This window comes from Lutjanus erythropterus, chromosome 5, assembly GCF_056507025.1.
Source record: "Lutjanus erythropterus isolate fLutEry1 chromosome 5, fLutEry1.hap2, whole genome shotgun sequence".
Classification (NCBI taxonomy): Eukaryota; Metazoa; Chordata; class Actinopteri; order Lutjaniformes; family Lutjanidae; genus Lutjanus; species Lutjanus erythropterus.
Genome location: NC_139321.1, coordinates 7,210,873 through 7,237,217, shown reverse-complemented (window position 1 = coordinate 7,237,217; position 26,345 = coordinate 7,210,873). Strand labels below are relative to the sequence as shown.

The following is a 26,345-nucleotide window of genomic DNA, read 5'->3' as shown; positions in this document are numbered from 1 at the left end:
AATGTCATTCACTCAGAACAAGAACAACAAAATCAAGAAACTTTGTAAGAATCTTGTAAATCCGCTTATAAGACAGTAACAGAATTAGACCAAACCCTCATCCACCAACCGTCACAGTAAAATGTTAACTCATATCTTTCTTATAACATTAATATTTATGTAATTAATCTCATCTTAAGAAAAATACATTATTTTTTTTTATTTGCATATTGTGTAAAACAAAAATAGATGGCGTCCCAGTGGTCTCCGATACCCTTTGGCACTAATTAACTCAAATATTTCCATCTATTAAAACTTCTGGCAGAATGGGGTGATTCTGACAAGACATTGGTATTTTTAAAAAGCGCTGATTAAAAAGGAAACAGGAAAAACTGACAGACAGAATAAAACACCTGTGAGATCAGACGTAAAGTATAACTCTGAGGTCTACAATTTAAGTTAACCTGAATCCACATGATTTATTCCAACAGTTCATCTTCTGATGTTTCCTGCAAGATCAGTTACATTTCCAACTTGTCCTCATGAGTCCACAGTCTCACTGACCTTGTCCACATTTGCTGACCGTGTTAATTAACGGACACAGAGTTAACAACAACAGTTTGGGCAGATTGCATTTACTTGCATATGCAAGTTCTACATTTGAGAATACGAGTTTAAATTTAGTCGTGCAATGTCGTCTTAAAGCCACTAGATGGCAACATTGCACCAAATACTGTGACTGGAGATTCTGCTTTTGCAGGTCCTCAAGTCACCTGAAGAAAAGTGGGAGAGGTCATCATTAGGGGGTGCCTCAAATGTGTTGCAAAGAAACTGGAAAATTAAAAACACTTTATTATAGTTTGTTATTAGTTACAATAGTGTTGTTATTTGGCGTCGTTTGTCCCTGATGAAATCTTTAAATCTGCAGTTTTTTCTGTAAGAATAGTGGTTAAATATTTCCTTGCATGTTTTAAAAACTATTTAAGTCTACACTCTCTTGATAGCATTATTTTTTATGTATGTATCAAGGACATCACATTCTGCTGGCATCTCGTCTCCATACTTTCAATGGTTAACGTCTATATTTGTCTTCTTTTATGTCGACTAGAGAGCATATTGTTAGACATAAGGCCCATTCTCATAAGCATATGCCTGCCTTTTTTTCCCCTTTTTTTTTTTTACAACTAGTCATTTTTATGAGTCTTCAATTCAATCAGGCCATTATTATCATCAGCCCAACCTTTTGATTTACGGGAACATCTGGTGGTTGTACAGGAGGCGGGCAGCAGCGCCTACAACTCCTTTCTGATCACTTACTTCAAAATGTCTAATAGAGTTATAACGCGGGGGATTTTTAATAGCCTTCCCATATGTGGACACTTGAGAAGAAGTTGTATACACACACACACACACAGAGAGAGAGAGAGAGACAGAGAGAGAGACAGAGAGACAGACACACACACTCACCTTTGCATCGTTTACATGGCGTGCGCATTCCGGCCTGTGCGTAATGGGCACGGATATTTTGCAAACCCTGGTGTCTGGGTGCCATGGCGTTAGTAAATCACAGTATTAACATGGCTGGATCATCCGGCCTCAACTGACAGCTCTGTTTTTGGACTCTGCGACAGTGATATTTGGGCTAACAGTGTGTGTTGGTGCTCGGGGATATAAATATAAGCCACCTCAGGGGGCCCCGGAGTGTTCGCTGCTGGCCCCCACATGCCGACCAAGGCAGACGGATCGTGGCGAGAGAGCCGGCCACAATCAAACAAATGTGCTGAAGGATAGCTCTGACCGTGTGTGTGTGTGTGTGTGTGTGTGTGTGTGTGTTTTCTCTCACGTTGCTTTTATTTATCACTATTTATTATGCCGTGTACTCACGTGGTGGGCCGCTCACATTTCTCCTCCCACAGCAGGAGACATAAATAAACAGCTATAGACAATGATGAGATGATTGCGGGGGAGTGGTGTCCAACCTTGACCGTTTATGGCATTTATTAGACTCTAGACTCTTTCTGTATGTCTGTGGTCTGCTGGCTGCACGGCAGATGATTGTATATATGCAACCAAAAAAATGTAATATCACTGCTAAAATGAAGGTAAAAGTCGTTTTAGATCATTAGAATTACAAAAATATAATAATATGATGCAAAATATTGAAATTTTTGTCATATTTTCTTTTTTTTTCTAAAACTCTTAATTGTGCAGTTTTAACTGCACTGTAAAAATCATGCAAGAGTTCAGTGGAATCAATTAATCTTTTCTCATTAACTTCACGTAAATATAGAAGTTTTATTTATTCAAGTTAATTAAACTTGACATTTCTGTTTCTAGAAGAACTTGTGCTGATTAGTTCTTCCATCTTTAAGTCTTTTGACTTGAATTGATGAGTTGGGTGAATGCATTGTGCAGAGTTCAATCAACTGATTAAATTAAGTGTATGAAGAAACATGAGCAGCATCTTAACAGACTGTGAGAAATTCTAAAGGAATTTAGTGGACTCAGCTAATCTTTTCTCATTAACTTAACACACATATATGCGTGTTTTATTTGCTCTACTTAATTAGACTTAAATTTTTTGGTATTTATTATCAGAAAATTTCTGAACTTATAAACACATGTTCTTCTAACGTGAAGTCTTTTGACTTGAAATGATAAGATGAATGAATGTACTGTGTAGAGTTCAATCAGCTCATTACATTAAGTTTCTAGATTAGCATATTAGCATCAACATCCAGACATGCTTTGTTTGAGAGCTGAAATTCTCCTGAGAGCTTTCTCTTTTTTTAGTTTTTAGTTTAGTTTTACACACTGTCTTTGTTCTGGAAGCAGCTCCATCAGGAGAAAATGCACCTGTAAGTTCTTTATATGAAATGATGAACTGAGAAAATGTAAAAGACAATCAAATCTGTTTGTAATATTTGTCAATTTGGCTCAAGCTTAAAATCATAAGCTTACTGAACATGTTTTATCAAGTAGAACTGAATTAATATTAAGTTTATTTGACTAAAAAGTGTATTTGTTTTGAACATTACCAGCTTCTCTTTTCATATTTAGTCAATTTAAAATTAAGGCAGTCTGGACTCTTAACTTTTTAAAGTTATTTTTTTTTACAGTGTGTGATCCAAACGTGTCAAACGGATTCATTTCAACAATTCTTGATAAAATCTTAATTTTCAAAGATGCCCCCCTGATAAAAACAGGACTCTCTCATTCTTTCCATTTCATTATAATAAACCAAACAGTACTTATTGAACAGATGGCCCCCAGACAATTCAATTTGACAATTTAGAAATGACTCTGTAATGATGGTGAGGGGAAACCAGGACTGATGAGGGGAGCTGTAACATCCTCACTTTCTGCAAGCTGCTCTTCTTGGCTGTGCACTTTCCATGCAGTTGCACGGTTCTCTGAGCAACCATGCAAATTTTTACCTCACACTTTTTTTTAAATTATTTTTGAGCAGTAATTTCAGAGTGTTTTTTTTTTTTGTTTGTTTGTTTTTTTTTCTTTTGGACAGTGGGACGCAGCGCGGTTTAGCTGTTAATCCTCATATTTATGTAGGATTCAGCACTTAGTCCCGCAAGATTTATGTAATGCATCTAATCAAAGCTAATTTCAAACCATCGGGCTGTAACAGAAAAATGTGCGCGGCGGCTGTGCCAGGCTTTTTGGTTGGAGCTGAAACTTTCTTAAGCTCATAATCTGCAAGAGTTGATACTCTGAATGGGCACTTAGAGAAAATACAACATTTACATTTCACATTAAATGTTCACATTAAGAGTTTTTTAGTATTTTCTTCCAGGGAAGTTCATTTGGAAACATGCACAATGCCGAAAATTAAAATACGGCTGCTCATTTGTTAATGTTGAATTAATTTAACACATATATACATAAGTAAACCCACTTAAATCTGCACACAAGTACTGCTGCAACTCTCGCTTAAATAGTTTCCTCTCATTGTGCTGCTGATCATTTTTGTCACATAATAACGAGACAAAAGTCTTGTTTTATCTGATACTAGCGTAAAAAAATGTGATCGGTTTCTGTTTGGTCTTGTTTTGCAAACAGATGAGGCACATTTTCATTGCTGCAGCTCAGCAAACAGGCGATAAGATACAAGCACCACGGGTCTCCTCTTTTCTGCACCCTGCCCTTTAGTCTGTGCACGGATTAAACTAATGTCCTCCCCTGAGTTGATGCTTGATAGTCGTGAATACATTAATTGTCAACGCTAAACACACACAAAAAAAGACGCTGCACACACACACACACTGTGCACACACGCAGCTTCTGGCTAAGTGTCTGGGGCGGGACGCTGCGTGGGACGAGGCGGGGACAGCAGGCAGGCGTGCAGGCTGGTCGGGTTGGTGGACAGCTGATTGTCCGTGTTATTAACTGTGTTTGGGGGCGTTCCCGCTCGCTGTGTTGGCCACGCCTCCCTCACCTACTAGTTCTCTGCTGTTTGGCATCCCAGAGATGGTCCAAAGTGATTCCTCAGGGAAGAATAGAGCGCAAATCACCCGAGCAGGAGCTGACGAGGAGCTGGAGCCGCCGCCGCTGCCCAGGACTGCCTCTTAATTGCGCGTAATCTTCCGTTTCATTCATCTGAGCAGGAGGAGAAGACTTTGTGAATAAAGAACCGGAGCGAAGGAGGGTGAAACTGTTTCATCTCCTCGGTTTTCCTCCTCACTGTGGACTGTTTGTTGCAGAAAGTGACATTTTGCGTGTGTTTTTGTCAGCTGCACCTTGATCCGGGGGGGGACTGTCGCCAACTCGGTGCAGCCTCTCATCCTGCGCGTCCCCTTTCATCGCTGTTCATCTTCATAGCTGCTGCCGCTGTCGCTGCTTCCCCCCTCTCTGTTTCTTTCTTGTGGAGTCGCTGACATGAGGTGCAGCTAACCCTGGATGCTGACAGCTCCCCTTTTTCCTTCCACATGTCGCATCTTTTGTTTACTTTGAGAAACACACGCACAACTAAACGCCAAGTGAAATAGACCACGCCACTTTGCTCCTCTGACAGCGCGATCAAACAGACGCAAAGAAGAAGAAGAGGAGGGGAGGCAGGAGGAGAGGAGAGGAGGAAAAAAAGGAGGGAGCCGAAAGGAGAGGAGGATAGAGAGGGAGGAGAGAGAGTGAGAGAGAGATAGCGACGGCGTGAAGGTGCGTTTTGATGTTTGGCATCCACGAGAGCATCCAGAGGAGTGGGAGTAGTATGAAAGAGGAGCCCATGGTGGCCGGGATGAACGCGGTTCGGACATGGATGCAGGGCGCCGGAGTGCTGGACGCCAACACAGCCGCCCAGAGGTGAGCCCGAGGCGGCCTTGGCGCTGCGCTGACACCGCCGTGGAGACCAGAGTTTGGGGGGGCGAGAGCGCGTAAAGATGTGCGGAGCGGCTGTGGGGCAGCAGCGCGTTCCCAGAGGACGTTTAGTTGTTGGATGATAACCTCAGTGTTTCTGCTGGATTTATAAGTTTTTAGCTCTCACGGTTAAATAGTGCATGTGGCTCAGAGTGCTTTAACACATTTATGGAGAGTTTAAAGAAGCACTTTCAGGGTTTAAAATGTAGGATTACATCAACTTTGGTGTGAGGAAAGTGTGAGGAAAGATTTTCTGCTCACTTTGGTGGTTGTTTCTCTTCTCAAGTAGGTTCCTTTTCATAGACTGCTTGCATAATTTTTTCCAGCTTTAATTTAGTAGTTTTTATTTTAAAAAGACAATCAGATTATTTACTATGAATCAGATTGGTCAAGTTTAAAATAAATCTAACATAATGAAAGCAATTAATATATCAAAATTATGCTTGTAATATAAATTTGTATATTTAGAGGCCTGTATTTGTCTCATTATTGCTGATTAATCTGTAAAGGGCGTGTGTGCGCACTAGAAAGAGATTTTAATTAAATTATGACGGTGCAAATTTTAGAATGGACAGGGGCGACTGAAGCTTGGGCTTATAAAATCAGATCTCTTTTGTGTTTTTAATTAAATGAATTTCTTTCTTCTTTTTTTTTTTAATCGCCTTCGTTGTGGCCGGGGGCTGGTTTGTGCTTGTGTCCGCAGCGGAGTGGGTCTTGCTCGGGCACACTTCGAGAAACAGCCGCCCTCCAACCTCCGCAAGTCCAACTTCTTCCACTTCGTGCTGGCGTTATACGACAGACAGGGTCAGCCGGTGGAGATAGAGAGAACCACCTTCGTGGACTTTGTAGAGAAGGAAAAGGTGAGTTTGTATATTTCATAAAAAGTAAATATTTTACCATATGAGAGCTTATAATAAAATCTTAAAAATAAGCTCATAATTCATACATTTTAGTGGAGTGATGCCTGCCACAGAACACCGGCCTGTTAAGTCAAAGTGATAAATTACCAGACGTGTGTTAACAAAGTGGCCAGACGCACACAGCAGGGATCATGAGTCCTGAAGGCTTCCCTGATGTGATTTTTAAGATGTGGTTTCCTGAAAGACTTACACACTTCTGATTATTTTAGCTTTTCTTTATAATTACAAAACCTTCCAAATCAATTTTATCCCAATTTACCTAAAGGTGTAAATCAAGTGCATGAACACTTTTGCGCACAGCTGCCATTTATAGTATTTAGTAACATTTTTTTTTCTGACACTGCAGCTCAGCGTGCTGCCTGTTCCTGCAGGTGTTCTCGTCAGGGAACATATTTAATTTATTAAACAAACATCAATATTAGCGTTCGATTAATTGTAATATTGATCTGTTTGCAAGTGGCGTTAAAAGTGAGTGTTTTACGTTAAATGTTTGTTTTATTCATTAGCATTTGGCATCGGCTTGTTTATTATTAATTAGATCTAAATGTTCTTCTGCTGTTGGTCAGTATTAATAATACATTTTAATATTATGTACACTGTGATTTATAGGATATAGAAATAATAAATATGTCAAATTATTATAATTTATTATTAGTAGTAGTAAATTTAAATTGAATTAAGTTAAATGTCTGTAGCAACATTCTGAGCATTTTGTAATTCCAGTGTAGAATAATTAAGTTGTAAACAGGCCTATTTGTAAAGACAGTTGTTTTCAAAATATCAGATTATTAAGAAGGTGAGTTTATGTAAAATAACATAAAGAAAAGTTACAAACAGAACCTTTTTTCTTTCCTTTTGCTGTGTGGATGATTTAAACGAAGTGAAGCGATTTAACATGTTGGGGAATCTAAAAATATCGAGTTGTGGACGCGCAGGAAAAAGTCCCAGGAGGAGCTGCTCTGACCGGCTCTGTTTGGTTTAATTTTCATAGGAAACGACGGGGGAAAAGACCAACAATGGGATCCATTATAGACTCCAGCTCCTCTACAGTAACGGTGAGTGTGGTTTCCATAATTTTTATGGAGCAATAACAAAAGCAGCGAGTGAATGATACATTAAACCAAAGAGAGGAAACTCAGGAAACAAATGTCTGAGGTCACAGCGTTGATCCACATTTTTGACTGTTTATTTCTTGTTCAATGTGAAGGAACAGTGCTTTATTTGATTAGTAAAATGTTTTAAATATTATTATTATTGTAATCATTTCTATTATTATTATTATTATTATTATTATTATTATTATTATTATTATTATAACTATTATTACAAATATTATTATGTTACTACAGTAAATATATCTTCTTCTCTTTGGCTTTGGCAGCAGTAAACAACCCAAGGCTTCAAAATAAAATGTTCCTCGTCCTCCCTTTTATTTATTTATTTAATTAATTATTTGCCTCCATTGAATAATTTAATTACATTGATTATAATTCAAATATAATTCATAAACCTGCTGCTTGCATTTTCACAATTAAGTTCTGTAATAAACAAATGTTTATAAGAGATAAAAAATCAACGGGGTTGAAAGAAAGTAAATTAAATTTTCAAGTTCCCAGCAAACTGACAGCAATGCAACAAATACTGAAAGTCATTAGTGGCAGTTTGGACTCATTCAGTCTCAAAGAGCCTCACAGGGGAAGTCAGAATGAATAAAATTTGTGATCTAAAATATCCCCCAGAATGGGGAAAGCTTTGCCTCAGATGTGATATGAATACTGCTAGTGACATTTTAACTATCTCTGTCTGTTTCCCTGTCTCTGTCTCTGTCTCTGTCTGCAGGGATCAGGACAGAGCAGGACTTGTATGTTCGACTCATCGACTCGATGACTAAACAGGTGAGAGGTTTGCATTAAAGTCGAAGAATTAAACATGTGCATCAGTTCGTCTGGTTTTGTTGGTCCAAATGTTGCCCCCACCTCCAGGCGCCCCCTCCTCTTCCTCCTCCCTGCAGCCCCCCACCACCACCACCCTCCCCTCGCCCCCGCTGCATGCCTGTGTCTGAGACCCTCAACTTCAGCACAGCACAGCCGGCTTGATAAACGACCTGTCTTACCTGTGGAATACATTTACAGAGGCCCAGAAAAGTAGAGGACATGTGTCCTCATACTCTGCCTCTGCACAGCAGCCTGTGAGCAGGGCTGCTGTGTGTTTTTATAAGGCAGCACATACTGTATATGTGTGTGTGTGTGTGTGTGTGTGTGTGTGTGTGTGTGAGGCTGTGTGATTGTGCAGGAGCTGTTGTGTGTGAGTGTTTGAGAGAGACAGTGATGCATGCCAGCTCACTTTTTGAGGACCTTGACCCTCATTTCCTCAATGTGAAACAGAACAAACTATCCCTGAGTGTGTTATGGCCAATTCAATCACACAAAGAAATACAGAGCAGCACATGTGGGCTGGCGCACACTGAGGGAATTCTTCGTTTGGATGAATTAGATAACGAAGAAAATAAGCTGCTCCGACGCTGTTTTGATATCAGGTCTTTTGTTTTGCCAATTCTGCCTCTAGTGCCATTAGGCTTGAAGAGAGTTTGCCTTAGAATGAAAGGAGTAGGAGGGGATGTTGTTTGTGTGAGTGCATGTGTGTGTTTGCATGTTTATCGGTGTGTGTGTGTGTGTGTGTGTGTGTGTGTGTGTGTGCAGGGTGATCACAGCCCTGGAGAGCATGTTGAGTGGGGTTGGAGGGGTAACCAGACTAGATTTTTGGACGATGTGCTGTATGGACCAGATGGTGCACTATACTCCAGTCTGGCAGTCCAACTGCTCACTGTACACAGCGTATAAACATACGTGCGCGCACAAACACATATGCACACGCAGGAGTACACACATGCACGGCCATGCACGCACACACACAAATGTTTTCTCTTTTACTGTCTCTGTCAGAACAGAGCGTTCCTGTTCAGGAGGACTGGATTCCCACGATACACACATTTGCCAGATAGACAACACTACTCCCAGATGAAAGACACACACACTCTTTCTGTTTTTTATTTGCCCCTGCAGCGTGGCTCACTTTTTTTTTCTTTCAGCTTTACCACATTTAAAAAAAAAAAAAAAAAAAAAAAAAAAAAGATATCACACTTTAATTTTTTTTCTCTGATTTTCTTTTCTTCCATCCTTTAGGCGATTGTCTACGAGGGCCAAGATAAAAACCCAGAGATGTGTCGGGTTCTTTTGACCCACGAGATCATGTGCAGGTAAGAGAAAACACACCCAGCTACAACTGCCTTTCACTGGTCTGTGTCTGGTGTACGCAACTTGCTTTCCACAGGGGCCACTTTTACAAGATGACAGGAGGCCAGGGGCCGGAAACAAACATCAATAACATTATTTATCAGATAAAATGAATAAAAATTAAAAGGCCCATAACCCATCTTTCTTTAAAATTCTTATTAAAAAATTCTTATTTAAATTCTTAACTACTTATTAAGTTTTCAACTATCACTGAAATTTTTCATGGATACATAAACATAAACTGCTCCTACAGAATGAAGAGCACATTTAAGCTCTTTTCGTCTAAAGTATAAATTTCTGCGGAACTTTTGCTCCTCTTTAGGGGGACAGATTTTGCCCACAGGCCGCAAAACTGAGTGTCGCTGGGATAGCCCCTGGATCTTCAACAGGGGGTCCATGACCCCGAGGGTGTCCTCAAAATTACTGAAGTGGGGGGGGGGGGCACCAAATTATCATTTGTGAGTTTTTTTAAATGAAATATTTCTGAAAATGCACATTAGTATGAATCTGACAAATTATTAGAAATTGTCAGTCGGCCTGAAATCTCTTACATTTCATTCACACAACACTGACAAAAAGCTACCCATGAATCCTCATGCATGTGAGCTTGTTAACCTGCTAAATCACTGTGTAGCTCCTATCTATAGCAGCAGTATAAGATTTGAAGGGGGGGTTTCATCCTGCATGTTATGAGCAAAATGCATCCTGCTTGTTAATCCAGCACCTCATCCTCTATTCATCCCGAAGTAGCAGAGAGTAGTGTCATCTTTAATTTAGTCTTTGTCTTGTGACAGATGTCCTCGGTTTTACAGTATTCATCACATTCAGTCAACCTGCTTTCTTAGTCAGGTTTTAGTTGGCTAAAAGTGTGTGTACTTCAGTCCGATCTTAGTCAAAGAAAGCTGTAACAATGTTAGTCTACTTTTAATCAATGAAAACTGTGGACATTTTAGTCTTTTTATAAGTCATAAGATTATATTGGACATTTCAGGCAATCTTGTTTAGCCAAAACCAATATTCTCTGGAAATTTTAGTGAAACTTGTTTCACATAAGAGTTTATCTTATCATTATCTAATAAAAAACACATGTTGAATGATCCAAAACACAGCGTACATGAAGTTACACCGCATTATTACTGAACTAGTTGGCTTAATATAGCTTAAAAAACAACCCAACATTTGGCCGACCTTCCTAAATTTCTTCGTGGCGAGCCTTAATGTGTCCCCTCAGGTTTGTGGTGGAATATCTTACCAGCTATTTTTATGGCTGCATTGCTTCTCTTCTGATAAACCAATGCATTTTTTCACAGCTGCATTTTTAAAGAAAATGGGCTCAAATGTCACCTTGTTTCTTTCTCCCAAGCCCGGTTGTTGCCATCGGTCATTGTCAAGAGAGTTGTTCATGGGTCAGTTTGCTAGTTGCAGGTGAACAAAACGAAGCAGGTCCATCCCCCACTGTTAAAAATGAACAAATCACCTTGTTAGCTGCTTGCACTCTCTGTAACTTCATGAGCAAGAGACTGACAGACCCTCCACCTCAGAAACCACTGCCAAAACCGTGGAGGGTGAGGTTACTGCAGCTAACATTAGCCGTGCTACAACTGCTGAAAACTTAGCAGCTAATTTTAAGCACAAACAAAAGACGATGCAAAAATATTCAATGCAATATTTCTAGTAGGGGGTCCCGGGAAGGGATCTATGGCCTGAAAATTCGTTAAAGACCTCGGGTAAAGGCGATATCTTAACCTCAGGATGAAGATGAATGTTCTGCTCACTTTGGAGATGTCTCTGTTGGTGCAAAGAGGAGGCAAAGACATGAGGAGCACTGCTAAATTACAATAGAAATCTTATCATTTTCCTCAAAGTGGGTTGGGGAGATGGGCCCTGGCCTATTTCTGTTGATAGGGATGTGTGTGAGTGTGTGTGTATGTGTCTGTGTATATGTGTGTGTGTCTGTGCATCCCTCTCATGTTCAGCTAATTAGGACAAGGAAAAGCTCATTACTCAAACCCATCCTCCTTAGTCTGTGTAATACATGCAGTTTGCTGTGTCCTGACAGTGAGCTATGTGCAGAGGGGGACAGACTCAAATTACACCTAACACACACACACACACACACACACACACACACACACACACACACACACACACACACACACACACACACACACACAGAGTCAAATATACTAAAGCAAGCACAGATCTCACAGGCCATTGCATGCATTTACAATCAATAACAGCATCATGCAGCATGTGATTGTCCCTCATAAACCAGCCATTTGGAAACACACATGCAGAGTTACATGTTAGAAAAATGGCCGGTGGCGAAGTGTAGCCACTTCCTGGTTATCACACGAGGCAATTTAGACCACTTGTTTTCATATGCTGCAGGAAACGCTCAAGATCAGAAATCTGATCTGGCTCTCCAAGCCTCCTGTCCTGAGGGACTCAAGAAAGTAGAAGGGGGGGAGGGTCAATCTCACTCTCCCCCCGTCTCTCACTCTCTTTTGTGCCTTTCTCCATGTCCTCACACACACACGTACAGTAGATGCACGCAGGTACACACAGACACGCATACTGTACGAGCAGACAGAGAAGAAAAGGTAGACGTGATGATACTTTTTGGGGGAAGTGGAGGTGGGGGGGGGGGGGGGGGGGGGGGTTGACGGCACCAAACACACTGTTACATTGTAGTGCAGTCAAATGATTCAGAAAGGACTCGTCACATCAGTATGCAACCCCCTTCTACCCAGCATGCACTACTCCCCAGGTCCAGTGGGACCACTCTGTGACCCACTTCTGAGAGAGAGAAAGAGCGAAAGAGGGAGAGGCGGGATGGAGGGAGGGGACGAGCACTGAGGAAAAATAGAGAACATAAGATGTCTGGTTGTGTGATGTCTGACAGAAATGGAGCTAACCTGAGCCCTGGAGGCTAATTCAAGTTTGGATCCAGCCCCATTCGAGCTCACTGCTTTTGCGCTTCTCCTCCAAAAACTTTTCCTTCAAATCGCCCTGCTGATCTCACCTACTGTAGCGGTTAGAGCCCCGGTCTTACCTGGAGAAGCCCGACAGAAATCCAATCCACGCTCTCTCTTAAAGTCTCACGCCCTTTTACTCCTCTTTCTCTTTCCTGTATCACTCATCTGACTTCCTTTTCTCCCTCTCTGTGATGTACCTTATCTCGCTTTCTCTGTTGTTCACATGTCAGTGACTAACTCCCCTTTGTCTCTGCACCCTCCACCCCCACCCCCCCACCCCAACCTCCTCTTCTCTCCCTGCAGTCGATGCTGTGATAAGAAGAGTTGTGGCAACAGGAACGAGACCCCATCAGACCCTGTCATCATCGACAGGTAAGCAAACTTTGTCCTTTGACCTCGGCTGACGTGATGCTGCGCTGTCATCGCAAACACAAACACAGCACATATGACTGAGTGCAGAACACACAGGCAGCAAATGCTGCAGAAACACCAGGGTGGATAATTCATACCATGCTTGGTGGGGACAGTCTGGGGCTTGTTGTTCATGAGTTGGCAAGTGAATAACACAAACTGGGTTACTTCTTCTCAGTCCGCTACAGCTATGTCCTCTGTGTTATCTGTCTGTTCTCCTGTTGACTGTTGTTGTAAAGTTTCAGAGCAACAGAGACAGAGAGTGTCCCCATAAACATAGTAAAGGTTGTCAGTCTGCTGCCTGAGGCGCATTGTACACAGTTTTTTCCCCCAGGAGAGCAAAGTCATGACCTGCCCTACTCTGCCTCTGACTGGTTAGTTTTTGTTTCTTTTGTTGGTTTTGGACATTTAAATTAACAGGCTTAGCAGAGTTGAATGTTAATGTTTTAGAAGTCAGTCAGAAATGTATTTGTCCAACATAAAATGTTACTTGCCCCTGTACAAATTGTTTGTGGCAATCAAATAACAAAGAGATTAAATGTGATGTCGTGTTTAATCTAGGGCTGCAGGGAACAGTGAAAAATGTCCATCCCAGTTTTTCAGAGTGCAAGGTGATGTCTCTAAATGTCTTGTTTTGTCAATCCACAACCCAAAGATGCTCAGTTTAACATGATAATAAATGTAGAAAAGCAGGAAATCTGCATATTTAGGAGGCTGAAAACAGCATTTGATTGAGTTGCCAGCTTTACTTGCCTGACAGGACATTTGTTGTTGAGATTACTGTTTCGGCATGAGAAGTGTGTTTGGGTTGGGTTAGGGTAGGAATATCAGGGTAAGATGATCAGAGCGAGACATGCCTTCGCCATCCTGGGGGGCAAAAAATCTCGCCGGCTGAGATTACAGCATTCATGGTAATAAATTCTAAAATAAAAGAGATGTGTTTATTTCTCACCAAATCAACATGAGGCGTAATGAGGGGGGGCATGCAATCTTTCAGTTTCTTTTGCATCTATAAGTAGCTCAGTTGCTTTGTCATGACACTGAATCTCACCAACATGGACAGAAAACAGTGCTTGTATTTTAATTTTTGATCAAAATTTCTGGGGAAAATTCAGTAATCCCGGCATGGACATGTCTTTACTCTCCCTACCCAGTTCTACACCCTTACAGAAACACACTATAGATATAAAAATCGTGACGAAATTTAAACGTAAGCAGATGAAAGCTGTTATCGACATGCAACTTGGTGGAGAAATAAAACCTGCAGGCCCAATAAAAGCAGGCCACAGGTTGTCAGCAGCCATAATCGACTGTGTAAGCAAAATGTGTGAAACAGCAGTAAATAATATTCCAGTGGGGTGTGTGTTTGTGTGTGTGAAGTGGAGGAGCAATCACAGAGCAGTTGAGCTCGGCTTCAAGTGTGGTCAAACAGTGTTTGTGTGGTTGGGCTGATGACTTAGCTGATGAGCAGTTAGGGTTACAGCTACAGCGTGGCGTGTGTGAGTGTGTGTGTTTCTGTGTATAAATCTCACTTAGGGACTCGAGTGTGGCACTGACGCTTGTCTGCTGCTTTTGACACTCCCGCACACACACACACACACACACACACACTTTGCTTTGAGTGCACACCTTTCTCCTGCCGTCATAAAGTACCTCTGACCGATGCGGCAGCAGCGCGCATGATTTACGGTCAGTCTGAAAAAAGAAAAGCCCTGCAGATTTACAGTCCGGCGTGTGCTGTGAGTGTGTGGCGCACGCGTGGACGTACAGTGTGAGGGAAATTATTTGTTTATGCTTGAGCAATTGTTGGAGCATGCAGATTTTATGCTGCTCAGGACAGAGTGAGAGTAAAAACTTGCCTGACTGTATTTTGTGATCTTTAACCTGTCCAAACAGCTGCATTATCAGGTAAAAAGAAGGGCATCCGTGGGTTATTTAGGTGTTATGTCTGATTTGAATTTGTCACATTTGAGTGTGTTTGTGTGTGTGTTAATGAGGCAGTGACCTGTGCTATCTGATGAACACAGCTGTCCTGTTCTCGCTGCTGCTCTGTCAAAAGCTACTCTTTACCTGTGTATGTGTGTGTGTGTGTGTGTATTTATGTGTGTGAGTTTGTGTCTGTGCGCGCCACCCTCGTTCCGCTCCAGTGAAGCGGAAGGCCTCACCTCAGCGCTCCCTGAGACAGCTGCACCCCACCACGTGGCCTCAGACAACACGCCTGCCCATCACTCTGTGCCACATTTCTGATTTTTGTTTTCACGTGTGCGTACTTGTTGAGTTTCTCATCTGTGTGTGTGTGTGCGCGTGGGACTCTCTGTCGCTCTGTTTCTTACAGGCGCCCTCCCGCCTCGCCGTATGGCTAAACTTTCCCCTCAGTTTTGCCGCAGTTTGAGCGCAGCCACCTTGGCTGAAACAGGCCGAGCTCTGCTGCGAACAGCTTTCCCACACTGAGCATGTGTTGTGGTCGCTCGCTGGCGGTATTCCCCCGACGCCCAGTGGCTCAGGTGTGAGGGCAGCATTAACGAACAACAAATTAGAACAGGGGGAGGGAAAACAACAGCAATATCTCCGTTTTCCTCTCCAGCGAGCACTCTTTTCTGGACAGGAAAATAGGTCAGGTGAGAGCAGAGTGATTGGGGGGGCTGGCTTGTTTTAAAAGCAGGGGGGGTGAAAGGGAATAAGCAGAGGAGGGTTTATACGTTTGCTCATTTAGTACCAATATATTCTTGGCAGTTGTAATAATCAGGGATTCATAAACAAACAAACAACTGTGAGGGTGAAACTGACTCAATTACCATGAGTTCCCCTCCTTCAAATTCATAAAGAAATACCATCAGCAGCCCCTCTCCACCCTTGAAGTTATTTAGTTCGTTAAATAAGGGCTCGTTAGCCCTCTGCTGTTTCGCAGAGATGATTAGATTTTACAGCCCTAATTAGCTGGGCTAGCTCTAACTCTTCTGGAAGAGTAATGGGTCTGATTGCCTAATTAGCTCTCTCTCGTTAAGATGGGAGAAACAGGCCACTGCAGCAAAACCGCAGGAATGAGGAAAAATAAAGTCAGCTAATGAGAAACTTATTTGATTGTTAGGAGAACAAATCTGGTACAGTGTGGATCGGCAGCGCTCTGGGTACTGTACGCGCTCACCGGGAGAATCTCTCTCGCCCCCCCCCCCCCCCTCTTTATCTCGCCTCCTGTTGAAAAGAGAATTTGTTTGGGCTTTAAAGCGTCTACAAGGAGCAATATGATACAGATTTTAATTATGAAGCATGTTTGTTTAGGCTATGATAGCAAAAAGCACTGTAGCATTTCTTAGATTTTTACTGAAGTTGGGCACAACATCCCCCCACAATCTGTCCTCTTTTCAGCTTTACAAGCAGGCGTTATTGTCTCTGACTCAGATACGTTTCAAAGTCCATCTGATCCGCATCAGTCAGACAACTCATGCCTTATTTTATGTATTTAACCTCTGAGGCGGTGAGTTCGGAAATTCAGGGAGACCTTGGCATGACGTGTTGTGTCTGTGCTTGACACTGGGAAGGGGAAGCAGCTGAAAGGTGAGAAGCTCCTGTGCGCCTCTCTATGTCTTCCCCAGGGAAACATGTGTGGTCCACTTTAGCCTCTTACGGAGGCAGGATAATATGAGGGGAGCCCTTAACCCTCCCCAACCTCCACTTCCATCCCTCTCTGGTTAGCGTAGGGTTAATCATATGCAGCCACCGCTAGTCAGTCTATCATGTGCCTGGATGGGCCTCAAATCACAAACACATTTCCCTCTCTCCTGTCTACACCTTTGCCATCTCTCTGTAGAGCTCTTCTTAAAGGGATGGTTTGAATCGTTTGCTGTGGGGTTGTGTGAGGTATTGATAGTCAGTGTTTTACCTACAGTAGATGTCGGTCACAGTTTAAAGACTTCACTGAAGTCACACAGTAACACAAACAAACTAACACCAGAGAGACAGAGGGGCCCGCAACTCTCATGTCCCGTGAGGTAAAATGAGTGATTTCACCCATGGAGTTTGGTTGGTTTGGAGAGAACTCATGTAACAAAGGCTTCCCATCAAAAAAGGCAAAGGTCTGAGGGCAAAGTAAAGTGGTGGAAATATTCTGAATATATCAGTCACATAAAGTAATATTGAGTTTTTCAGATGGACCTTTTTTAAATATCTAAAATACCTTTTGTTGCTGATCCGTCCACTGCAATTCATGCTCACCTTCCCTGATTCTCCTCTCAGCTTCTCTAAACTTGGGGGCTGTGCCGACCAGCATCTACTGTAGGTAACATACTGACTATCGACAAGTGCCACACACAACCCTGCTTCAAATAATCTGAACTGTCCATTTAAATTCTCCCCACAGACCAGATTTTGTTCATTTACTCTCTGCATCCATATAATTGTGGACTAATCTCTCAACCCTACCCGCTTTGGGGGTATGACTGTCCCTCCGGCCCCAAGTGTCCTCTCTTGCCTCCTACCACCTGTGTCCCGTGGCCCTTTCCTGCCCGTCCAGCTCCCCGAGGCCTGCCGCAGGGTGTCCCCCAGGCAGGGAGAGCCTCTCTGGAGGGGGGAGTGAAACTCTCTGTGACCAGAGATAAGGATCCACTGGATAGCCCTGCATATCCCATGATTCCTCTTTCCAGTCACGGTGCGGTGACGCCGGGGAGGGGTGTGTGTGGGGTGTCAAGTTTACATGCAGAGACGATGTTATTTCAGGTTTATAGCTGTTTTGGAGTGTGTGCTTGTGTGTGTGTGTGTTTGCGTTAGCACACACTCCTGCAGCCTGTCGTTGATGTGGCCCATTTCCTTGCATGCGCGTCTGTGCTTGTGTATCCACGTTGATGTTGCTTATTTCCCCAGAAGTGTGTGTGTGTGTGTGTTGATAGAGGCCATTTCCTGTAGAGTGTGTGTGTGTCTTGAGTGAAGAATGTCGGGCAGGAAGTGCTCCTCCCGGGGAGGATGATGTCATGGCCGACAGTTTCCTGTTCTGTGAGCCCAGTGGAACGGACTGACTCTCAGCTTCACGGTGATTATTTAACACTGGCCTGCGTTCAGTCTACACCCGGTTTGGTTTTATAGGGATGTGATAAGCCGAATGTGAATTAATTGTGATGTCACCTATTGGTTTTTGGACTACTGTTTGCAAGCCTCAAGGTTGCCATCTTGGTTTTCTGCAACCAGAGGATGTACAGCACTAACGAGTGTGGAGCCGGCTGGTGACGTACTGCGACTTTGGCAGTGCTTGATTATGGCTCGTCCATTCAACAGGAAAAAATGGCATCCTGCCTGGCTATAAAAGTTTCTCAAATTACAACTAAACAGTTCGCTGAAATATGTTTCTGAGAATACTTTATGCAAGAAATAGGGAATGTAGTAACCAGGGCTGGGAACCAAACTTTAATGGCATAGACCTAACTGCTTCAATTAAAAAAATATCCTTGACATTACCAAATTTTGATGCATAAGGAATAGATTTTATCAGCGTCAGTGATCCATTAAACATGCTTGTACCAAGATCTAATAATTCTGGTGATTGGCTGCTAAAAATTACAAGTCATAGAGGCATGCAAGAAAAACACTATGTTCTGCCAGAGATGGAGAACATTGTTTTTTAGCTTTGTTCAGAAACTGGTATAGAAGCCAAGATATCTACCGTTTAAAAGATTTTTGAACGAATGAAGCATTGATCTGAGTTTCAGGAGGCTCCACTGGAAACCAAACACACATGTCACAATCTTTTTCGTATTACAACTAAACAGTAAAAAAAACAAAAAAACATGTTTCTAAAAACATTTTAGGCCAGAGAGAGTCAGGGCAGTAACAAAAATCGTTTCATATTTGATCAGCGCTGTCTAGATTGACAGTCTGATCTGAGTTTCGTGAGCCTGGCGTGTTGCACTGGATGGACTCACTGGGAATGACTTGTCGATCACATGATAGCCACGGCCCAAAGCACACGATTTATCCTCAGTTTTACTCTACGTGGCGTCATAATTTCAAAATGAGCATCACGCTGTGTAGAAGAAGACGTGAAACTAGTGAGTGAGACCATAAACTCATTAGGAAACTGTTTACTGAGGTCATAAGAAGTACAGTGATTTTGTCATAATGATACGTACAATCAGACTTCTTTGCCGCCGGTGCAGTCGCCCCCTGCTGGCTGTTAGAAAGACTGCAGGTTTGAGGCCTCACCTCTCAGACCCGGAAGCTCCGTCCAGTGTTTAAGATACAATCTATGGGTTAAACTTCGGGGCTAGCAGTATTTTCAGCTGATGCCTTTTGCTGCTCAGCTTGTTTGTCAGTCTCCCCCGTCTTTGTCTCCATCTGTAGCGGGGAAACCCCTTATTGTTTTGGTTGTTATGTTTGGATGCACTTCCTGGGGTGAGAGGTCATGTGTTGCCTTGGCTGGGCTAACGTGCGCTAGTGAATAATGTATGTCATTGACTTTATGTCAGCCCTGCCAGCCCCCCAAGCCGAGCCCACCCATGTTTAATTCATCCATCTCATTTGTGTGTGTGTGTGTGTGTGCGCCTGCGAATACGTGTGTGTATGTGTGTGTGTCATTTAGAGGCCCAGTCTGCACCTGTCCAGCCATTAGCCCCCTTCTCATTTGCATTTGATGCTAATGTGGTTTACTGGCAGCGCCTTCCGTCCCCTCAGCTTAGTTTCACTTTCATATCCACGACTGTGTCAGTGAGAAGGTGGAAACACACTTACAGTACAGCGTTCCTACGTTCTTCTGTATCTGCTGATGTGTTTGACATCTGGATGTTGAAGTCTTCATTAATATTTTTTTTTCTTTCCCACACTTGGATCTGTTTTATTTTGTGTAGAATAGTATTTCAAGTTTGTCTTCTTAGAGATTCCTATTGTGTTTCTGATAAAGTATTGATAATTCAAAATGTTTTTGATACGATGTGTTTAAAACACTGTAATACCTGTTAATTATAACCCCAAAACTATAAAAATACCTAATTTAAGTCTCGCCTCAGATTGGATTTGAAGCAGCAAAACCAGAGTATTCAGTGACTTTTGGGTGCTGGTTGATAATTTAAAAAATAAATATTTCACATTGTGTGTGCAAATGAATATTTTTTTCTTTTTTCCATTGCTTAGAAATAGGTATGAAAAATCTTTTTTTTAATACTAGCATTATATTAAAGTTTAAAATTCTGGTATTGTGACAACTCAAATGTCAGGCCAGGAACGGTTCCCCGTTTCAGCTGGGAGATGTGTGTGAGCCGTGAGTTTGCTACGCTGTGTTTAATGAATAAACAAAATGAACGCTCAAACCTGGACAGAAACAAAATAAAACTCACAGAAACCTTGGTCTTGGTCAGTCGTTCCACTGTCCCAGCAATCACCAACTTTCGGTCAAAATAAACCCTTAATTCAGCGAGTAAGATGTGAAAATATTCTGGACCTTCAGGCTGTTTTCCTCTGGCTCAGTGGGTGTGTACTGTGCCGCTGAATGAGAGTGTATCGCTCATGTAGACCATTAAATTAGCAAAATAAAATGACAAAAAAACAACCGCTGATGGACTCAGCCAATCACTAATATATTCTCTTAATCGCCCAACCCTAAACGCTATTCTCTGACCACCTGTCACCAGCTTTAAATTTCCCTCAAAGACAAAAAAAGAAGCTAGAGAAAGCCACGAGACCCCGAGGCCTGATGGTAACTCTCCTTTGGTGTGTCTCTTTGGCGGGAAAAGAGATCTTCTCAGATTGTACCTTGATTTTCAGCGCGGCTCTTCTCTCTTTAGAAGATTTTTGTTTATCCTCGCTGATGTGCTGTTTCTGTTGTGCAGTCTTAAGGGGCGACAGCTGCATTAGATGTTATGGGAGGCTTTGAGAAGGACTGGCCCTGAGCTGGTTGTGGTGTTTGTGGAGGGCTCAGGGGCAAAGAGGCAGAGTTGCTGGCTCATCGATATGCAGGCAGAACTCCCCTCCCTCAGGTGCTGGCTGCCTCACAGATCTGCCTCTAACACACACACACACATGAAAACACACACACACACACACACACAGACAGAGAAGCAGCTCTCACCCTCAGATAAACTCATACACAGCGCACAAATACATATGCAGACGCACGCATGCGCAGTTTTAAGAAGAATCCACAGGCGTGCTGGAATATAACACACACACACACACACACACACACACACACGTTGACCTGCAGCTCTCTGCATCTGTTTGGTTGTGTTCTTTTTTCCCTGCGGTGGTTCCCCCCCCCAGGGTTGGAGGAAAGCGCAGCCCCAGGGGACGGACGGCTGCGCTGATTGACAGCAGGGAGTTTGGAGGTCGAGGAGCCTCTAAAACAGCGCTGCCTCTTTTCTCTCTCATCCAGACCTTCAGCACTCTTCAACCCCCCTCACACACACACACACACCCGCCAAAACAACTGGCTCCCTTTCATTTGCGAACACCTCAGGAAAAATTAACACATCATTCTCAGAGTAAACACTGGTCTGTTTCCATGATATGAAATATCAAATTAACACAAGCTGTTACTGTTTTGTGGTGAGGAAACAATGAGGAACACGCTGGAAATAAGTGCCTTTAATGCTCAAGTTTGTGTGTGTGTGTTGCATTGTTGTGTTTTAATTCTTTCCCCAATAAACTAAACAGAGCTGCTATCACGCTTTATAGGTAGTTAAGCTAATGCTTCCCAGCTGAATACAGGTAACAAACACTTTATTAGGGCATATAAAGTGTAATTTACAAATGTCATAAGAGTGAAAACTTCTGGGCTTCTTGACATGAGGAGTTTTTTGGCGAGAGCTACTGTAAATAGCGCTGTTGTGGCTCTATTTTCTCTGCAAACTGCTTTGTCATTACTGCTTGACATTCCCTGCTTGACCTGGCCCGCTCTCCTTGGCCGTTCCCGCTGCCTTTGTGTCAGTGTTTGTTCTGTCCCAGAATGAAGGGGTTTGGCCGGCCAGATCTGACCCAAATGAGTAGCGTCCTACTTCTCTGAGAGCTATTTAAGACATTTTTGGTGTTGGAAATTGCAGGACGGAGAGATAGAGATAGTAGGGGGATTTTAAATAGAATGGAGATATATTTACCATATGAAAGTTTCTCATGTATGGCGTGTGAACGTGTGTGTGTGTGTGTGTGTGTGTGGGGTACAGCGAGTGAGGAAAGAGTAACGTTTTCCAGGATTCAGTCCGTGACTCGCCCTAGAAGATGCGCTCAATTTGCTTTTCAAATGAGGCGTGAAGAGCGCGAGTGTGTGCCTCCCGCGCGGTGTGATGCCATACATTCGGACATGCATGGTTCTGTGTGTGCGGCAGGAGCAATGCTTTGTTTTCTCAATGCTCTGATGTGTGTGGACAGTCTAGCGCTTGGCCCACTAAGTGCTCTCTCACAGCCAATGTGTTACATGGCTGCCTGTGTTGCTGCTCGTAATTGAATAGACACACCAGCTCTTCTTGGTGAGGGATACTCAGGCCTCCTCTCCTCTCCTCTCCTCTCCCTGAACCGCTGTGTCGTCAACAGGGTTGGGAGGATTACTTTAAACCTGTATTCCGATACAATCACTAATTACCTGTTTAAAAATTTAGTATCCTACATACTAATCTAATCCAAGTATCACAATGTTAAAGTAATGTTACTTGATTACTTTCTGTTACTTTTGAATTACCTAAATATGGTGGCTAATATGGTGGCTGTATGTTCGTTGTTAGTCTTATTAATTGTTTGTTCAGATATTCCTTCCTGTATTATGTGTAAATGCACGTTTAGATTAATAACAGTAATTTAATGTACTTTATTAAGTAGATACTCACACTTTACACTCAAACTTCAAGTACACTGAAAATATTTTTCAGTAGTAGCAGTAATATAGACAGGTTAGCTAGCTAAGTGGATTTCTGTGCAGCTAATGTTAGCAGTTGTTCTGTGTAGCTAATGTTAGCAGTTGTTCTGTGTAGCTAATGTTAGCAGTTGTTCTGTGCAGTTAATGTTAGCAGTTGTTCTGTGTAGCTAATGTTAGCAGCTGTTCTGTGTAGCTAATGTTAGCAGCTGTTCTGTGAAGCTAATGTTGGTCATTGTTTTTTGCTGCTAATTGTAGCGAACGATCTTACCTGTAAATGTTTCTTTAAATTAGATGTTGAGTTCCTGGATGATGACAGCATTTCACAGCCCAGGGCAGAACTGTCACTGCACTGTGATGCTGTTCCTCATTTCTGTTTTAAAATAATGGCGAAATTTCCACCTAGTTAAAGCAGCATTTTTCAAGAGATAATGAATTGGCAGCTGTAGCTGGTTCCACTGAGAGCAGAGTGGTGTTGTGAGACTCATGAAGTGTTGTAATGTGTGCACTGCACACTGGTAGGGTAACTGTAATTACTGCACACATTATATTTTGGGTTATTTTTATTACTTAAGCTGCTGTGTAATATTGTGTTTCTTAATAGGTAGTACGGTGCACTGGGTACTTCACATGTTTATTTAAGTAGTAATATTTTAACAGCATTATTGAGTTACTGGTAAATTATTATTTCATTGTCATTTATAGCACTTTGGATATTGTTTCATTTGTGTGTTTTCATGTGCAGTGTTAAAGTGGATTTTGTATTCTAATTATGTAATCCCATTACATGTAATCAGTTACTCCTCAAGCCTGGTCATCGAGCAGTAGAGCTCCTGCTCTCAGCCCTTGCTCATGATTCATTGTTTACCGATTATTCCTGCTAAGTGAGAACACAGACTGCGCGCTTCATGCCAGCTCCATATACCACCCCCCAACCTGGCGTCTCACTTCCCATCAGCCAGCTTCCGTCCCATCCTCTTTTCTTGGCGTTTTACCTCAGTGCTCGTAGCCCAGGATGTGGGTCCAGGTGTCCAGGATGAGTGCTGGTGACCCGCTGTGCCCGAGCAAGATGTATAGTCTGTTGATTGTTTTCCATCAATCTGTCCAGGAAGAATGGATCGCTGGCCAGGCGCTGTGAGCGGCGCTCTCAGTTTCACACGCCACAATGGAAGGAAAACCTGCGCGGCATGGGGGAGACAGGGAGGGAGCGATACGGAGTGTGATAGTGGTGGTGGGACTTTGTAACATAGGAATGATCCTTTTCAATACATAAAAATACATATGTTTTAAAGGGACAGTTCATCACACTATCTAAAATACAGATTTTGTTAAAGGCCTTTATAGATATTTATCCATGTAGACAGTTTTGATGTGAGTTGCTGAGTTTTGGAGGTGTTGGCCACAGAGATAACTGCCTTCTCTCCAATATAATGGAACTAGATGGCACTCTCGCTTGCCTCGGCAGCTTGTGGTGCTGAAAACACCAAAAAGATATATCTGAAAAAATCAAAACCAGTGTCTCTTTCCAAAAATAATGTTTCGGTTACACAAGATAATCCACAGATCTTGCTGTGAACATGTTTCATGCAGGAACTACTTTTTTCTAGTAGAAAGAAAATAGTTGCAGTGGATTGTACCATAAAAAGAAAGTAGCCCCCACATGAAACTGCTCACAACAAGTTCTGTGGATTATCTTGAGTAACCAGGTCATGACTTTTGGAAAGAGGCATCGCCGTTGAGTTTTTCAGATGTGTTTTTTGGCGCTTCGAGCACCGCAACCATCCATGTCCATTACATTGAAGAAAAGGCAGACATCTCTACCACAGATATCTCCAAAACAAACCACAACAATCTGATGAATAAATAGCACTACAGGCAGGAGGGGGAAAAAAAAGAGTGGAGAGAAAGATTTCACGGTGGACTATCCCTTTAATATATTCTGATTATTCGAAGCCAGATTTTCTTTTTGTTCTGCAAGATGATTTTTAATATTGTTTAAAAACATAAAAACACGTATGTAGGCTATTTAGTCACCATATCATTATTTCAAGTTCAGCCTTTTCATATACGAGTTTTGTGACATTGAGCTTGACTAATTTGAGCTGTAATGTTAGGAGACAAAAGGAAATCTTCAAGGGAGTGTCTCTGCCGTAATTAAACGTAAAGCAGCGACGTCAACATGCAGACAATTATGGTCAACAGCATAGTTCGATCAAAGGGATGATATATTCTTACATTCCTAATATATTCTTTTTTCTTTGCATTAATCATCAACAAATGAGACCCAAGCACATGTCACTGTTCCACTTCAAAAAGCCGAGCTGAATTTAAAGGCCTTTGTTTGTGTTTATGTAACTGATGAGGGGAGACAAAGTAAGGCGTAGGCAATCGACTGAGACACTTTGTTGTTTTACACCGCCTCACCCCCTTTGTGTGTGTGCTGCTAACGTTGTTTGTTTGTTTACCGAGTGGCTTGACCTCGCTGGGAGGAATGTTCACTCGTTTCCTTTTCTTCCGCGTCTCCTTCTGTGTTTGTCTCTGTGATTTTTCTCCATCCATGTGTCTCTCTGCTTCATCTCTCCATCTTTCTGCCCCTCTGTCTATGTGTCTTTTTCTTTGGTCCTCCCACTCAAAACTCCAGATTTAACTCTGAGGGTTTTTTGGTTAATCACACTTGGAATCTTCCCCGCGTTTGAACGCTCTTTCCTCAGCAGCGGCGGCGTGTTCTTCCTCGATCTCTGCGTGCAGCACAGGAGAGGAGTCACGCTAATTATCCCAGTTATTGGCTTCTCCAGTGCGCGGGCTGTGATTTACATGAGGTGACATTCAGTTCAAACGTGCAGACCTTCGCAACCTTTTTCTGGAAAACAATTAACAGCGCTGCTTTCTCCTCCTGCCTCCCTCCTGTACCCTCTTTTTCTCTCCCGCTACACCACTCCCTCTCTCTCTTCCTCTGGCTATTGTCTTCACACAAACAGAGAAGATTTACTGCCAGAAGAGTGAGGGGTGTGCGAGGAGGTGAAATTGTTGGTGTTTTTTCTCTGTAGCGAGTGATTACTTGCTTGTTAATTGACTGTAATTCTTTGTGGTAGATATTCAGAGGGGAGTCTGGAGTGAACGGGGTTTGTACGGGTGCTGGAAATCCTTGAAAACATCAGAATTTTGATGCAGTGTTTTCAAGACTTGAAAAGTGCTTGAAACTGCACTTGTATTACTTTCATAGTAAATTACTAACTGACTTAATGGTTAGCATTTTAGATAAAGTAATAAAATAAACCGGATATTGACTCAACCAGGTTGAATAAGATGCCAAGTCTATTTTGAGACAGGTGACGCATTTTGAATTATGAATTGTGTTTTCCTTCTTCCCTTCCTTTTCCTCATACCTCTATAGAATAAGGTCACAAAACAGAATTTTAGTTGTTTATAACAAAATAACACTTGATTTAATGTGATGAAGAACTGAAATAATCATTCTGGGTATACAGTAACTTACCACAGCTGTAAGGTGCTGGAAACACTTGAAAATGCACCTTGAAAATCCTTGAAAAGTACTTGAATTTGAGATTGGAAAAGTGGT

At 42.3% G+C, this 26,345-nt stretch overlaps 1 protein-coding gene across 4 annotated transcripts in view; it reads left to right on the top strand.

Annotated features, from left to right (window-relative positions):
* Positions 1-3,144: 3,144 nt before the first annotated feature.
* The window catches only part of LOC146326395 (transcription factor COE1-like), an 85,922-nt gene continuing 62,721 nt past the window's right edge, over positions 3,145-26,345 (top strand). For all 4 annotated transcript variants that reach the window (XM_084718651.1, XM_084718650.1, XM_084718647.1 and 1 more), the window contains exons 1-6: positions 3,145-5,289; positions 6,047-6,203; positions 7,255-7,318; positions 8,103-8,158; positions 9,446-9,519; positions 12,838-12,906. In XM_084718651.1, the coding sequence (XP_084574777.1) occupies positions 5,156-5,289; positions 6,047-6,203; positions 7,255-7,318; positions 8,103-8,158; positions 9,446-9,519; positions 12,838-12,906 (554 nt within the window). In that variant the 5' untranslated portion in view covers positions 3,145-5,155. The remainder of the gene's footprint in view (positions 5,290-6,046; positions 6,204-7,254; positions 7,319-8,102; positions 8,159-9,445; positions 9,520-12,837; positions 12,907-26,345) is intronic.